This window comes from Rhinolophus ferrumequinum, chromosome 8 (assembly GCF_004115265.2).
Source record: "Rhinolophus ferrumequinum isolate MPI-CBG mRhiFer1 chromosome 8, mRhiFer1_v1.p, whole genome shotgun sequence".
Classification (NCBI taxonomy): domain Eukaryota; kingdom Metazoa; phylum Chordata; class Mammalia; order Chiroptera; family Rhinolophidae; genus Rhinolophus; species Rhinolophus ferrumequinum.
This window is the reverse complement of record NC_046291.1, coordinates 87077263-87094130: the sequence shown is the minus strand read 5'-3', so window position 1 is coordinate 87094130 and position 16868 is coordinate 87077263. Positions and strand designations below refer to the sequence as shown.

Below are 16868 nucleotides of genomic sequence, written 5' to 3'. Positions count from 1 at the left end.
CCTGATTAATTATTCTCAGCTGATGTCTGTAGGCTCTTTCAGTTTTTGGTATCCGGGATGGCTCTAAGGAGCCAACCTACCCCATAACTTGTAACGTCCCTCTTTAAGGGTTCCAAATAATTCCTATTTTAAAAGTTGCCATGTTTGCATTTCATCTTTTATGGCATATTTGGAGTTAGATAAGGATGGACTTCAGCCAAATCCATTGCCCTGTTGGCATGCAGGATGCCTCCAACAGAGTATTGGATTCTAGCACAGTTTGTCTAGTAGTTCCAGAGATTTGGTTTTCTCAGGTACAGTTAGTTCCATGACACAAACAAATATTTCCGGGATCCCCCCAAAATAAATATTTTTACTCCTTAGAACTTGTTTCAGCAATTGTGGGAAAACAATGTTAGTCTTCTTATATTTGTGTAACTTGGTACAGGAATTTGCCCAATAGTAATCACACCACACTTTATGACAGTGTTGTTCATAATAATTTAGTTCTTTTGTTAAGCTTTAAACCAATTGAAGAGATACCCTTCCTATTAATTGTTGAAAGAAGAAATAATGTCCTCTACCAGATATATGTTTTATATAAGACTATAAGGAAACATTGTAAAGTTTACTTTCCCAATCGTGTCTGTTTTGGAATTACAACGAGAGTCTGTGGCACCAAAGTGCTAATCACCTGCTGAAGTAACTGCATGACTGACATTGTTTTGGATGCTGGATATACAAAGACAAAATGTAACCTCCCTGCTCTGAGAAAACCTAGGGTAGCACTGTGGTGTCCAACATGGCTGAGCATAAGTTAGTCTGGAGAGTATTTTTGAAACACAGAGAAGCCTGGTAAAGTTATGGTTGAATTTAGCGCAGAAGTGATATTTCATAAGGAACAGAAGGAATTTGTTTCAGGTATAAAAAGGAAAGTACATTTGGGGACATAAACTAAGGAACATGCCGCAATGTTTTCTCTTTTCATGGTTTGAACACTACTGCTTGGAGCAGGGCTTGGAGAGTAGTAGAAAGTGGTGGTGTGGTCAGGTAATACTGACACCTGAGCAAAATATCAGACCTGTGTACTTTTAGCTCATTGACTAAGAGATAGGAGCCTTAAATAATAGGAACTTCAACATAGCAGCAAGTGGAAAAAGTGCCTCTCAAAGTGACAGTAGCAGTAAAAATTTCAAAACATATAAAAAGGAGAGTACATATAGATTGCTAGACAAAGTTGACTAAAAAACAAACAAACAAACAACAACAATAAATAAAGTAACAAATGATTCATTCTCTACCTTTTACTTTCTTCCAACCCAGTCAAAGATTTATGGACTACTTTTTATAAGTAAATTAAAATATGTGTCTTGGGCCGGCCCGGTGGCTCAGGCGGTTAGAGCTCCATGCTCCTAACTCCGAAGGCTGCCGGTTCGATTCCCACATGGGCCAGTGGGCTCTCAACCACAAGGTTGCCAGTTCAATTCCTCGAGTCCCGCCAGGGATGGTGGGCAGTGCCCCCTGCAACTAAGATTGAACATAGTACCTTGAGCTGAGCTGCCTCTGAGCTCCCGAATGGCTCAGTTGGTTGGAGCGCATCCTCTCAACCACAAGGTTGCCAGTTCAATTCCTCCAGGCCCGCAAGGGATGGTGGGCTGCGCCCCCTGCAACTAGCAATGGCAACTGGACCTGGAGCTGAGCTGCGCCCTACACAACTAAGACTGAAAGGAAAACAACTTGAAGCTGAATGGCACCCTCCACAACTAAGATTGAAAGGACAACAACTTGACTTGGAAAAAAAAAAAAAAAAAAACTCCTGGAAGTACACACTGTTCCCCAATAAAGTCCTGTTCCCCTTCCCCAATAAAATCTTTAAAAAAAAAAAAATGTGTCTTTTTTCCCTAGCCATATTGAGATATAATTGACGAATAAAAATTGTATATATTTAGATATATCGTGTTTCCCCGAAAATAAGACCTAGCTGGACAATCAGCTCTAATGCGTCTTTTAGAGCAAAAATTAATATAAGATCTGGCATTATATTACATTATATTATATTATATTATAGTAAAATAAGACGGGTGTTATATTAATTTTTGCTCCAAAAGATGCATTAGAGCTGACTGTCCGGCTAGGTCTCATTTTCAGGGAAACATAGTACTACTTGACATTTAAATATAATAACCACTATCAAGCTAATTAGCATATTCATCACTTCACATCGTTACCATTTTCTTTGTTTTTCTTTCTTTATGTGTGTGGTAAAAACACTTAAGGTCTATCCTCTTATCAAATTTCAAGTATAACAACAAGTATTATTAACTGCAGTCACATTGTTATTCATTAAATTCGGTCGGTGATGAGAGAACACCTATTTTGACTTGCTGTCTAAGCATTTTACAGTATAGACATCCCTGTTCACAGTTCATACCCAGTGACTGGACGTTTAGACAAGGACCTGAGCTTAGGATTTCCACCACAAGATCCTGCTTTGCTTTTCCTGGGGCATCTTTTTTTTTTTTTAATTATTTTTTTTGCTACTGTTGACATTCAATATTATTTTATATTAGTCTCAGGTATACAGTTAGTGGTTAGACATTTATATAATTTATGCAGTGATCCTTCGACTAGTCTAGTACCCATCTGGAACTATACACAGTGGTTGCAACATTATCGACTATATTTCCTATACTGTTCTTTACATCCCTGTTACTATTTTTTAGCTATTAATTTGTATTTCTTGATCTTTTCCTCCTCCAGGTATTTATCCAAAGAAATCCAAAACACAAATTTGAAAAGATATATACACCCCTATGTTCATTGCAGCATTATTTACAATAGCCAAGATATGTAAGCAACCCAAGTGTCCATCAACAGACGATTGGATAAAGATGTGCTACATATATACAATGGAATATTACTTGGCCATAAAAAGAATGAAATCTTATAATTTGCGACAACATCGATCGACCTGGGGCAGCTTCTATAATAACAGCTTAGAGTTGAGCCCGTAAAGTTAGTGACTTCCTCTTCAACCACCTTTTAAGTATTAGCTGTTTGCCACCCTGCTTTGTATCTCCTGCAAGGTAGTGACAGAGGACCACCCTTCCCCAGAGGACTGTCCTTCTTCCCTTAGGTCTTTGTGGCTCCCACACAGTGGGAGCCCGGATGCTCTTGATCCATGTAGGTGGCTTGTACCTCCTCATTCAGCACATCACAATCTGCATATTCATAAGTTAACATACCAGCGATGGCCCCCCAACACAAATCCTCAGAATATATTCATCTTGCAGAAACGAAACTTTGTATCCTTCATCCCTCCTCATTAAGTAATCTCAGTAACCTTCCTCCAGCTCTGCTACTTACTGGCTGGGTAAGTTACTAAACTCTCCGAGCTTGGTTACTTCAGCTGTAAAGTGGAGATCATAAAATAATTTATAAAGATGCTCTGAAGAATAAATAAAGTTGTACATTACAAGCAGTTAGCTCAGTGCCTGGCCCCTACTCAACACCCAAGAACTAATTATTGCTGTCATGATTCTCACTCTGGTGCTTTGACAAAAGTAATGCCCAGAAACATTGGTTGAGTTGCCACAGCCATTCAGTCTAGGGAAGTGAAAACCAGTTCTTGCTCAATAAGTGTACAGACAAAAATGTTTAAATGGATTAAAAATTTTCAAGAACTTCTATCCCTTGTGATGCTCACACTGACTTTAGAAGGAAAGCATACGAGGGATTAACCTCTCAGTCTAATAGGTGAGGACATAGCCACTTAGAGAAGTCAGGTGACTCGCCCACCATGTCAACCACCCACACAACTAAAACTCTGATTTCTGGAGGCTTAAGCCTTCCCTTGTCAGACACTCCATCTGACGTACAGAGAGGTTGCTTTTTTGCCTTAACGATTGGGAAGCCCTTAGAGAGCAACACATCTGAATGGTTCAGAGCAGTCAAGTCATTTAATCATCAGCCCAAGATTATGAGTAATTCTGCTATACAAGGCCTCAATCACTTTTCTAAGTAAGAGAGTTTATATTATTAAAATCTTCTAACTATAACAGGATCTTAGTGGAATTTAACTGTAGGGACTATAATATCAACAAAAAGTTTGCCATGGGTGTGGGATGACAGAAGAAAAATTAAACAATAAGACTAGTAATGTCAGAAAACGTGTACACCCCTAGGAAAGAAGAGGAAACCTACACACATATAACTAATTAATCTGTGTATTTTTTTTTTTTTTCATTTACAAATTGAATATCATTAGAGACCAGGTAGGTGCAAGCTACCTGCTTTCAGATGTTGTTTGCAAACACATGGCAGTGACAGGTTAATGGCTTGGGTACACAGCCCCAGCAATAAATGTTCAAGCTCATTAAAACATGATTAGGTATTGACAGCACAGAGGTATATACCAAGGTGTTATCAATTAAAAGTGCAAAATGAAATCACCTTTTAAATAATATTTCAGCAATTCCATAATGACCAGTCAAATCAATGGGAAGAGTTCAAGTCATGTACTTGAGATTTCTTATGTGAAAATAAGCAGAGAAATTTCTGTGAAAGCTGACTCCTTTCCCTAGGAACTGTTTTAGACCAATGTACCAACAGTTTCCTAAACCAAAGAACTGACAAAACTGCAGTTTAAACCATACTTTTATGCTGACTTGGAGATAAAATGATAACATTTTTATTATGTTGACGTTATTGTTTCCAATCTCATACCAATTATATGAATCCTATTCAAGTGTCCTTATTACATGATTACCCAACCTCTCTATAATATAAGCAGGGATGGAGAACTCACTGCTTTCTATTGTAGTCTAACCAAAAGTTGGAAAACTACACTTGCCAAATATGACTTATTGCAGATGAGCAGATATGCATCCCCACTGACTTCCCTGAGTTCATTGTAAAGTCTATATGATAAATATAACCCCTATTCACAGGATGGACTTTTACGAGGTGTGATTAAAAACAATGGTGAATGTTTAAATTTTTTTAAAAATTATTACAGTAAAAAACACATTGCCACTAATCCCTCTCAAAATACTCCCCCTAGCTTTGAACACACTTAGCCCATCATTCTTTTCACTTTCCGAAGCAGTTCTGGAAGTCCTCTTTCGTGAGTGTCTTTAATTGTGCTGTTGTGGCTGCCTCGACGTCCTGAATTGATTCAAAACGTTTACCTTTCATGGTCATTTTGACTTTGGGGAAGAGCCAGAAATCACATGGTGGCAGGCGATACGGTGGATAAGATGGATGAGGACACACCACAGTGTTTTTATTTGACAGAAATTGCCATACCAGAAGCAAAGTGTGACATAGAGCCTTTCCATTGTGATCAAACAATACAGTGGATGCTGCTGCCGAGTGCCATCCAACAGAATGGCAGGGATCCTCAATACGGGAAGTGGCGTGTTGAACCTTAGTAACAGTGTGTGACAAGTTTCAAATTGTTTGGTGCAGTCAATCGGGTGTGAGAGAAGGTGTGTTTTAAAGTGTGCCGTATATCATCCTCTATCATGACAATGCTCTGTCACACATCACTTCTGGTATATGGCAATTTCTGTCAAATAAAACATTATAGTGTGTCCTCATCCACTTTATTCACTGAATTTGGCACCATGCGACTTCTGGCTCTTCCCCAAAATCAAAATGATTCAGAACATGGAGGCAGCCATGACTACGCAAATAAAGACACTCATGAAAGAGGACTTCCAGAACTGCTTCAGAAAGTAGCAAGAACAATGGGATAAGTATGTTTGAAATGAGGGGGAATATTTTGACAGGGATTAATGGCAATGTGTCTTTTACTGTAATTATTTTTATTTAAACACTCACAATATTGTTTGACCACACCACATACATCCAGTGATGTTTCTGATAATAACACCTCTAATTTCTTCTAATTCTTCCACTTTCTAGCTGTGTGACCTTGAACAAGTCATCTATTTGCTTTAAACCCCAGAGTCCTCATCTGTAAAATCTTTACTTAAAACATATTTTAACTTAAATTTTATATTTACTTAAATATAAATATAAATTTAAAACATACATTTACTTAAAACATATCTTTATTTAAATTAGAGAAACATAAACATTAGATATAATAAATTTAAAATACAAAGCATGGTTCCTGGCTACAATTAGATGCCTCCCAATGACTTTTATCAGTAGCAATAATAAATTGATAAAGGCAGATATTACAACTTCACTCTTTTTGCATCTCTATAGTACTATATAAAAATAGTATTTAATTCTCATCAGGAACAAAAATAAAAGGTAAATATAGAAAAGAAGTAGAATTAGATCTGCTAGACCTATTATTGTGTGTGCCTCTAAAAAAGCATGAAAACAAACCCCTGTGAATAAGATGGAAAATTTTAGTTGACTAAATGATTTTGCATGAAATAACTTATTGTAGAGAATCTTAGCCATTTAATGATAAACAGTATTATCTCTATCACTTCTTCTACCTAAAGACTTTCAGAAATGTACCTACATGCTTAGTACTTATTTATTCAATGTAAAAAATTGTAATAATTGATTGTGTGTTATTGAAAGATCTCAATGGCCCTTTCAAACGGACTATATGACAACGCTCATTAAGTTAAATTAGCCCTTAAGAAAGAAACACAGAGTAAAAGAGAGAGACAGAGAACATGACTCAAGCAAAGCAAGTTGTATTAAAAGCTTAGTATGTAAATGTGAGTTTATTATTATTGTTAATTTCACAACTTTTTTTAGTTACAATCAATGATATATAACGATTATATTTTCTCAAAATCACCTAAGAATTCTAGTCAAATCAAATAGTCCAATATGAGTAATAGGACTTTTTGTTATCTGTCTTTCCCTTTATATTTCTTTCCTTAAACCATCGATTAATTTCTAAATATTGTTAAATGTTAGTTTGATGACAACACAATTCATTAGACATTTTCTCTACTCAATGTATCCTACTCAACTTTGAATATGCAAGACCTAATTTCTACCCAGTGCAAATTACTGAATTTAGATTGAGAAGAGGGAAGAAAATTTGTTTGTATCTCAATTTACTAATCTATAACACAAAATCAATGCCCACCCTACCTCCAAAACAAGGTTTTTCAAAGAAATGAAAATAAATAACATGTCAAAATGCAGACATAATTTCTGAGATAGTATACATGTATAAAGTGAAATTCTTGTTACCACCATTCTCCCATTTTAATTCTAAAGAAAATAAAACATCTAATAATCATTAAAGCAACTTCAAATTCTTCCCTTTCAGAATAATGATCTAATGAGAGGGTGAATCTGCTAAAGGAGATAAAAGTATAACGATTATAGTAAAATAATCAAGTATTAATATTCTAATTGTATGCCAATTCTGTTGAAAAGTTTTTTCACGATTAATATTACTCACACACAGACACACGCACACGCACTGTTTTTCTTAGTTAATCTTACATGCCATGCCAATTCCTACGACTCTCGTAATACAACCTTGTTCTCCCAGCAATGTCCTCTTTCTTCCCCTACGCTCCTCTGCCCTCTACAGTGAGACTGAACTGCATCTCTTCCACAAAGACTATGCCAATTATTCTTAACTGAAACTGATCTCTTACAGTTCCAATATTTTTTTAAATAATAGCTCAAAAATTTATCACTTAATTGTTGTCTAATTGCTTGAGATCTGTTTTTTGTATCTAATTTCAAAATACTCTGAGTATAATAATTGTGTTTTATTTCCTTAAACCGCTTCAGTTGTCCATGCATATATTAGTCACAATTGTTAACATGTAAATAAAAATTGTATCAAATAATGGAGAGTCAGAGAGAATAAAAGTTCAAAAACCAAATGTGCTGATAGGGATCTTCCATCATAGTGAAAAGAGAGGTATGAGACATAGAGATGTATTTTGGATTCTAGGGAACAGAAAGTTACTCAAACTTCATTATAGTCTGGATTACATATCTCTTATACCTCTCCACATATTTCTACTTCCTGCCCTAATCACAGCCTTCTGATTACTACTTTCACTCCTGTAACCCATAGATAGGAGTAAAGATACTGCACACAATGGAGAAAGAACATTTAGATTCATAATTCCCTTGAGCAAAAAAACTGTATGCATTCAGTTTTACATCCTCATGTTTAGAAGATTTCTTTCTTTGCTATGCTCAGTAAATACATGTTGAATGAATAAAAGGATATATGGATAAATAGATGGGAAGATAAATGTGAATGTCAAGTGTCTATTAATCGATTTGTGATAAACCCAGTTCCTAGGCGAACAAAGATAAGACCAACCGTAATTATGTACAGTCACGATGACTATGAGAACACCATTTATTTTACTGCAAACCTTCCAACTGGTAAAAGATCCTGCTTGGAATATACAAAATCCTGTTCAGGGTGCATAGCTATAACTCAGTAATTCTTGTTGATGTGCTCTAAGGATAACTGATTCATGTCTCGCAGACTTTTTTTTCTCTTATTTTAAAAATTAAAATATAATTTTCCATTTCAACAAGTACGTTGTAACATGAAACGTTACAACGTTTTAGATTAGCTCTCTTAATCTAAAATTTGTTTTATAGTTCCAACTCCCTTTAAATACTTTAATGTAATCATTGTATTTCTAAAACATAGAAATATTATTTTCCTGAATACATTTTAACCTGAAATGTTAACATAGAATTTTACGAGTAAATATTTTTTCTCTGCTATGTCTGGTGTTTAGTATAAATATTGTAATTTTAATACAAGCTGAAATCTTAAAAACATTTCCTTAAAGAGAATTATTATAGATTCAAATTTCAAATAAAGTTAGAATCTTTGCAGTTGGTATGTAAGGTTTCCATAGTATGATTTCAAGTACTTTTAATATAGATTAAACTTAAACTTTGGTCAAAGCATGATGTAATATATAAATCAAATAGCAACAAAAAAAATTTTTGGTAATTCAGAGTAAAGTTAATACGCTTTAATGGTATACTTTTGTATGTGCTTCTTTAATTTTGACAGAAAATGATCGACTCTTGATAGGAAGATATTTTGACATACATTATTTTAAAAAAAGAGGTCACAATGATAATAAATAATTATATTCTTGACCTCATTTTCAATTCTCTAAGCTATGAATTAGAAACTAGGGATGTCATAATTTCAACAGCCCTCTATGTGTTTATATTACTGAGAGAGAAAAAAAAAAAAACGTGGTAAACTACAGGGAATAACGTGTCTCAACCTCTTGGGAAACAAGGGATTCAAACTGCTAATATAAAACCCCACACCTCTTAAGAAAGCCCATCCTTGCTCTGAGAACAGTTTCATTCTCCCAGGTTCAGTAACAATCCTATGTTCCTCTCTCTCCTCTTGATCTTTGGAAAAAAGGAATGTAGTCTGGCAATCATCCCAGCATTGGCAGGGAGGGTGGGGAAAGTCTTCTGTAGAAAAAAAATTAAAAGTATTAATTCATAATCATTCTATCAGAAAATTATTTAATATGTTGGCATATTTCATTCTTTGTTGGCATCTACCCATATGGGCATTCATGTGATACAATTGTGAAAATACTATGCATATGATTCTGTGTTCTATTTTCACCTAACATTTTATTCCTAACATGTTCTAAAGTCATTAATTTTTTTCAAAAGATCAGTTTTAGTGGCTTTATATCACTAAGTAGATTTGAAATAATTTATCTAACCACATACTTACTTGTGTGTGTTTGGTATCTATTCAATAGTTTGTTCTTACAAATTATGCTGCAATACAAATATAAATTGTCTTCAAAAACCTCATATTCATGAATTTAGTTCTACCTTAGTTAACTATCAGCTTGGTTGATGGTTATAAAAAATAAAAATTTTTGAACAAGGAAACAAAAAATAAGAAATGTTAAAATTCTGATGCAGAGCTGAGTACAAACTAATGAGAGAATACGAATGCTATCAGAAAGCTGAACGATAATGAATGTTGACTACAATTGTGTATATATATATATATATGGTTACATATATATATACATATATACATATATACATATGTATATGTATATACATGTATATGTATATATGTTACATACATATATACATATATATGGTTACATATATATATATATATGGTTACAAGAAGCAGAGGACAGCATTAGGAATAGAGACAGTGGAAATGTAATGGCTGTGTGCGATGTCAGAGGGGTAGTCACTGTGTGAGGGATATAAATGATAAATGTCTAACTATTACATTGTTTTGTGCACCTGATACCAATAAAAAAAAAGTTAGGGAAAAAAAAAAAAGAGAACGCTATCAGAGTTGTAACCAGTGCCCATACACAAATAGATCCAGCAGTTTTTGCAACACACCCAAATTGAATTAATGGACAAAAATCCTAGCATGAAAAGTAGTGCCAAACAAATGAACAAACAATAACAAACTAGATTTTTTTGATTCACATAATTATGAGTTCCCCTAATTATTGTAAATATTAATGATACCATTTATAATAACCTGTTTTATTTTGCATGAAGGTCACAACAATAAATTTTCATATTCTACTCAATATCCTAGATATAATTCATCAGGATGAGACTGCCAGGAGCATTTATTAAAAAAAAATATCAGTTGCCCAGAAAATCTCTAAAAGCAGTTATCATTTGAAGATTGTTAAGTCCCCGACTTTTGCTTTTTATTTATATATTTTCTTACCATTTCTTTTTTGCCCTTACCATTTTTACCTTTCCTTTTTTCATATTTTTGCTTATTTAATTTTCACTATGCATCTACCTATAGGAACAATTACTCCCAGATTAGATGAAGAAACTAAGCCTCAGAAGGTTTAAAAAATTGCTGAAAGGCCTGGCTTGTCTCATTTTAATGACTTTCCTACTTCAATATGTCATACTGCCACACATCATTTAAAGATAACAGGTTTAGATATCTATGTTGGAATATCATGTGGGAGGTGCACTCAATTAGCTCGAACATGAGTCCAATAAGAACACAATTAAATCCAGAGCCTTCTCACACATTATCATTTATCCCAGCTAGCTAGCCCTTTTTCAAAAGAAGTGTGCAAGAACTCACATGTTAGATGGACATTGGGAAAGACAGGTTTGTAGAGATCAGGGGAAAAAACAAATCTGTGCATACCAAGTGAAAAAGAACTGAAATGATCCCTCCACTGATTGTGGATCATGTGGACCTACCTCTATATATCAAAGAAAATATAATCGCTTATCTCATTATGCTAACTACAATATTTATTGAGCACTAGTTGAGTGAGTCTAGGCAGGATGCAGATTGCTGGGGGATGTAAATGTGAATGTGACACAAGTCCTGTTCTTCAGGGTTTACTATCTCTTCAGCAGAGTTGCTCTAACAGAGATGTCATTATAGCCAGTTGGGAAGTATTAGCCACTGGTCCACAGCGGGATAAGTTTCACTGAGAGTAAGAATTTAGAAAGTCTCATAGCAATTTGATATTGCCACAAAATCCAAACCCATGATAGATAAGTAGACTAATCTCACTAAACAGGTGAACTAGCTATCTCTATACACAGTATAACCTCATTACATGATGCTATAATGTATTATGTACACTGCATTTAAAATCCAGAATCTATTTTTTGATCAAAAGTTAATTTAAATGATCTATACTCTACAGGATAAATTTTGAAATTGGCCACTGGTAAAGAGTTGAAGATAAGTTTTAAAATACAGTATCACTTGATTCATTTCAGATAAAAACTTTAAATGAATATCCTGAGATTACTAAAATTGCTTCACAATCTCTTCTTCCATTATCCTTATTTTGCAGACCGATTTCTTCTCTACCAGAAGTTTTATTAAAATGAAAAATAGACACAGTCTAGATAAATGTTATACTCTGTAAGTAGTGCTACCATCAATCTAACCAAGACTAACTTAACTAGTAGGGGGCAAGCTCACTTACTACATTAAAACTTGTAAATATTTATATTCTACTTCCTGTTCAAAATCTGAGAATAGGCATTTAATGTGAATAATCACTATTTTTCTCAATATTTGTTTAATTCTGACAGGAAAAAACAAAAATTTATGAGTATAATAACAATCCTATTTTATTGCCTGTATACACTCTCTCAAAATAATATTTGAAATTCCTTTGTTTTATTCCAACAATATGTTTCCACTTACTATATTTTTGAAATGTAAATTTAGATCTGTTGAATACAGTAAGGCAAAATGGGGAGTAGTATTTGGAATATTTATTATTTTATTTTTCTAATAATTTTTTTATTATATTTTTCAAAAGTATCAATTCATGCCACATTGGAAATAAAAACAAATGAATTAAAAGATAGTCTTTCACAACAGTTTTAGAAGCACTCCCTTGAATGAGATCAGAGATGTGATCAAAACCAAGGTTGAAATTTCTATATGAGAGAATCAAACTCTAGAGTTTAGAGGAAGACGATGTTCCTCAGAGCTGGCAGGAAAAAAAAAAAGTAATTGGTTTTGCACCTGGGCATCAGATTCCAAGGGGAATAAAATGTGGGCTTCAGACTGGGGAAGGGATTCCAGGGAGAGAAAATAATGTGGCAAAGTCACAGAAACAAGAAAACGTTGGAACTTGTAAGGAATATCAAGTAGTTCCATGTGGCTGAAACATAAATGTAAAATAGAATAATAGGAAAGAAGTTAAGTTTGATTCTAAGAGTCTTGGAATGCAAAGGAAGGAGTTTGGAATTTATTTCATTGGCAAAAGGGTTCCTCTGATGTTTTTTGAGCAGCACATTAATTGTTTGTAGCTGTGCCTTAGAAAGTTGTATTGACAGGAGACTGCTAGAGGGATTGGAAACCCATGAGAGTAAAAAACACGAGAGCAATTTTCTTCTTATAAATTATAAAAATCAAGTAAACATACATATTTGTTGAAGAAATCTAAGTAAAAAGGAATGGACAAAAAGAGAAAAAAAAAATCAGATCAAAATCCAACCATCTGGAAATATTGGCACACGATACAGGAATGTGGTATCACATCCTATCAACACTTTTGAAGACACCTTTGTTCACTTTTGAAATCATAAATATGTCAATAAATATGCTTACATTTTTCTTTTAGTGACTATATAAATAACCATTATATGGATGTACCTGGGGAAATAAAAACATTATTTCAATATTCAAGATGGAAGCATTAGTACCAATAAGTTCTGTGACAATGACATGCCAAAGAGGGAATTGATAGGTGTGTTAGATATTGAGAAAGGCATCTCAGAGTGAAACAATGAAAGAGGGCAGGTTTTTTAAACATAGTAATTACAGCAGTCTCCACCTCTTATCAGCTGTATCTTTGGACAAGTAATTTGATTAAATCTCAGTTTCCTGGGGTTAGTAATTTTGACTTTACATGGTATCATATAAATTATGTATATAAAGCATCTAGCACAAAGCTTAACATAGAAGGCACTCAACGAATGTTAGATCTTTTTTTGATGATCAACTGATCATCAAATGTATGTGGAGATGAATAATTTTAAAGAAGATGGGTTTCCAGGTATTGAGGTGATATAACTAGGAAGAAAATGCTATAAAAATGGAGATTTGACCTTATGAGCAGATCTGGGGGAAGGCATTAAGCCAACCATGAACCTGAGTGCCTGGCCAAGTCCGCAGTGACATTCGCAGATACATTATTTAAGTGCCAGCATAATGAATGAATTGCTGCATTACAACCTGTCTATGGTGACCTCCAAGAACTAAAGGAAGCTTCCTACTACGCTTAGCTTTGACTCCTTCAAGAGACTTATATACTAAGAAAACTTGGTGAGATAACTCCTGAGAATAAAAAGAAAGCTCACATTTTGCATGTAGATACAATCCGAGATAATGAGGCCAAGGTTACACATTCTATTCATATAGTTCCCACTGCATTTCCTGGCTACGTAAGGAATACGTAAATAGGTCAAGGAGCTAGCGATTGCCAGGAAGGTGATCTGGGTTAGATAAGAGGAATGAATGAGCAAAAATCTATACCCCGACTGGAAAAGCAACCCAGTGCACACAGTCTACTGACAGTGAGTCAATTCCTCCAGTGGTATTTGTAGAGACAGCATGTTTCTGAGAGCTTAGATTCAGTTTAATCCTGTTTAAAGGGTTGTTTTTATGTCAAATTATTTTATAAATTGTATAGATCCTAGGTTTAATATTATTACATTACTCAGAATATCATAACATTGCAGTTTTTCCCTGGGATATCTCAAGATTAGGTTTACCAATGCATGTGAAGAAATTACTAAAAACTGATTAAAATGATTAACTCAAAATATATCATTTTGGTATCTTGCAAAATGTTAAAAGGAGAATGTGTCCTAGATATTGAAATGGCTTAATTTATCATGCAGTCTACTGCTTAAATATCCATCCAGTCCTTTGGCATTTCAATATCGAAGTGTCAGTTATATTCACAGGAGTAAATGTCTCTTTAAATAATCCAAGCTAACCTGAGAAGGGAGGTAAGGTCATAATTTTTTCTTGCTTTCCAAAGTCAAAGACCACAAATTTCTATAGTTTGGCTAAAATCATGGTGAGTAAAACAGAATATCATTCAGCATTTCAAATCTAATGACTCACATTTTTCACAATTTTTTGGTCATCTCCTTCAATAGAAAATACTGCTAACAAGTAAAAAGATGACTTACAAAATTAGTGTAGCACATTAGAATGATTTGTGAGAGATCTGCGTATTAGCACAATGTTTGGTAATGATACATCTTTTTTATTAGCCTTGTTTAGTCACAGTACTTATCTGAAATAATCACAGAGCAAAGACAACAATATGGCAAGTTCCAAATTTATGAACAATTCGAAAGGCAAATATAGAAATAAATTAATAAAATTGCTATCTTGCTTTATCTACAATACCAACACTATGATACACACACATCTTCCTGCTAATTTCAACTGAAACTTGAGTTTATGGAAAAAATAACACAGGACTTCTATTAAATGTATTCATTCATTTATTTAAAAAAAAACAAATCTTGAGTGAGTGCCTGCTGATCTCCAGGAACTGTATCAATGCTAAGTAAACAGTATGATGTGGCCCCTGCCCTCATGAATGGAGTTACCTTCTTTTACAGCTCCTTTAAATTACCATTTAATTTGCAGGCATAAATGCACTTAATTAAAATATTAAAGAAAGAATGGACTATAAGTGAGATAATCATTATTGGATAAAAAGGCAAAGCTCCTTTTATCATCATCAAATAATCTACTCTAAGCCTTGAAAACAAGCAAAGATATTATGTCTAAATAAATTGAAGGGCAAAGATTAACAGCTATCTGAGCACAGTGATTACTATGGTCCCGCAAACTGAAATATTCAAAGAATGAAAACCTGACTTTCTTTTCACCAACACATTTCTTCTGATTGGACGGATGACCCAATCACTCCCCTTATTATCTTTCATTAAGTCAAACCAAAGTCCAGGCAGCCACTCAGTGGTTTTATTTTTGTTTATTTCCTTTTTTAATCTAAATGCTTTTTAAAACACTTTGAAAATAATCAAATCAGAAATAACCTACAGAAACCTGAGGTAGTTTCTTTTCCAGGACAGAGAAAGATGTGTCATTTCTGTCATTTCAACTATGCAAAGTATCCCTACTTTCCTGCATTCAGGATTAAAAAAGAAAAGTGACCAAAAGAGAAAGAAAACTAATTTGGTTGCCAAATTGCACTTAACATATGCAGACTCCCAAAATCTATACCTTATACTGAGAAGAATAATCCAGAGAAAATGATAGAGATATAACACAAGTTTAAAGTCACATAATTATGATCATGAGAAACCTGCTGATGCTGAAAAATCCATCTAATGTTTGGAGGATATTTCTACCGATGACCTTAGGAATTGATTTTCACACACATGAGCCAAGGTATTGATTTCTGATTAAATGCTATGTGGAATCTTTGAAGACTAATATCAATTAAGATATTAACTACAGATAAAATTATTTACTTTAATTTTAAGTATACACAACTCAAAATATGAAAAGGTATACACATACCATTGATCCATCGAGCTTCTGGATCATGAAGCACAAAGTCTTTCCTGAAGAGGTCTTCTAAAGACAATCTGGTTTCCGATGAATTTGTGAGTTCATCTAAAACAAAATAAATCTTAGATTAGATACTTATTTCATGTTTGTTTTTAAAACGAATGAATCATAAAAGTTGGAATGTTTTGGTTCCAAAATATATTAACTAGATGACATTACAAAATTACCATTTTAACATGGTTTTTGACATTTGAAGTTTATCTGTTTTATAATTTTTTTCAGTAAATTAAATAATTTTTATTAAAAATGTGTTGATCCAGTGCAAATTTAATAGACCAATGTCTTCTTATGTAGTGATATATTAATAACATAATACGAAAGCAGTTAAGAATTCCCAGTTCACATTGTGCCCCAAAGGACATGTTTTTCATTCTTTAATCATAATCTAGCCCAGTGCTTTCTAAAATCACTTCAACATATTCTCTTTAATGATAAATTTACACTATTGTAGTAAACATCAAAACTGAGCGAGTTGAGGGCCCTGAATATATTAGATAAAAAAACAAAACAAAAAAACAAACCTCCCAACTCCTAAGGAAGTTCACCAAATAAACAGAATAAATACCAAGTCCCACTAAACGATTACCACTCAACAAATGCTAAGTGGATTTAAGAGTAAATATGAATGAAAACCCATATTTATATTAGTCCCCGACATATAAATTAGGTGTATTCCCCTTTTAAATTCCAAGATCTAAGACATGGAAGGACAACACTGTTGAAGTACCAAAATTAGGCACAACAAACACACTTTCAAATGCAAGAGGCTATAGACGAGTTAGCAATATTTTGT

The 16868-nt window shown here is 33.9% G+C and overlaps 1 protein-coding gene across 1 annotated transcript in view; it reads right to left on the bottom strand.

Annotated features, from left to right (window-relative positions):
- The window catches only part of DPP10 (dipeptidyl peptidase like 10), a 614062-nt gene that overhangs the window by 419097 nt on the left and 178097 nt on the right, over window positions 1-16868 (bottom strand). Inside the window, exon 3 of the mRNA XM_033112250.1 lies at window positions 16025-16120. Coding sequence (XP_032968141.1) covers window positions 16025-16120 — 96 coding nt within the window. The remainder of the gene's footprint in view (window positions 1-16024; window positions 16121-16868) is intronic.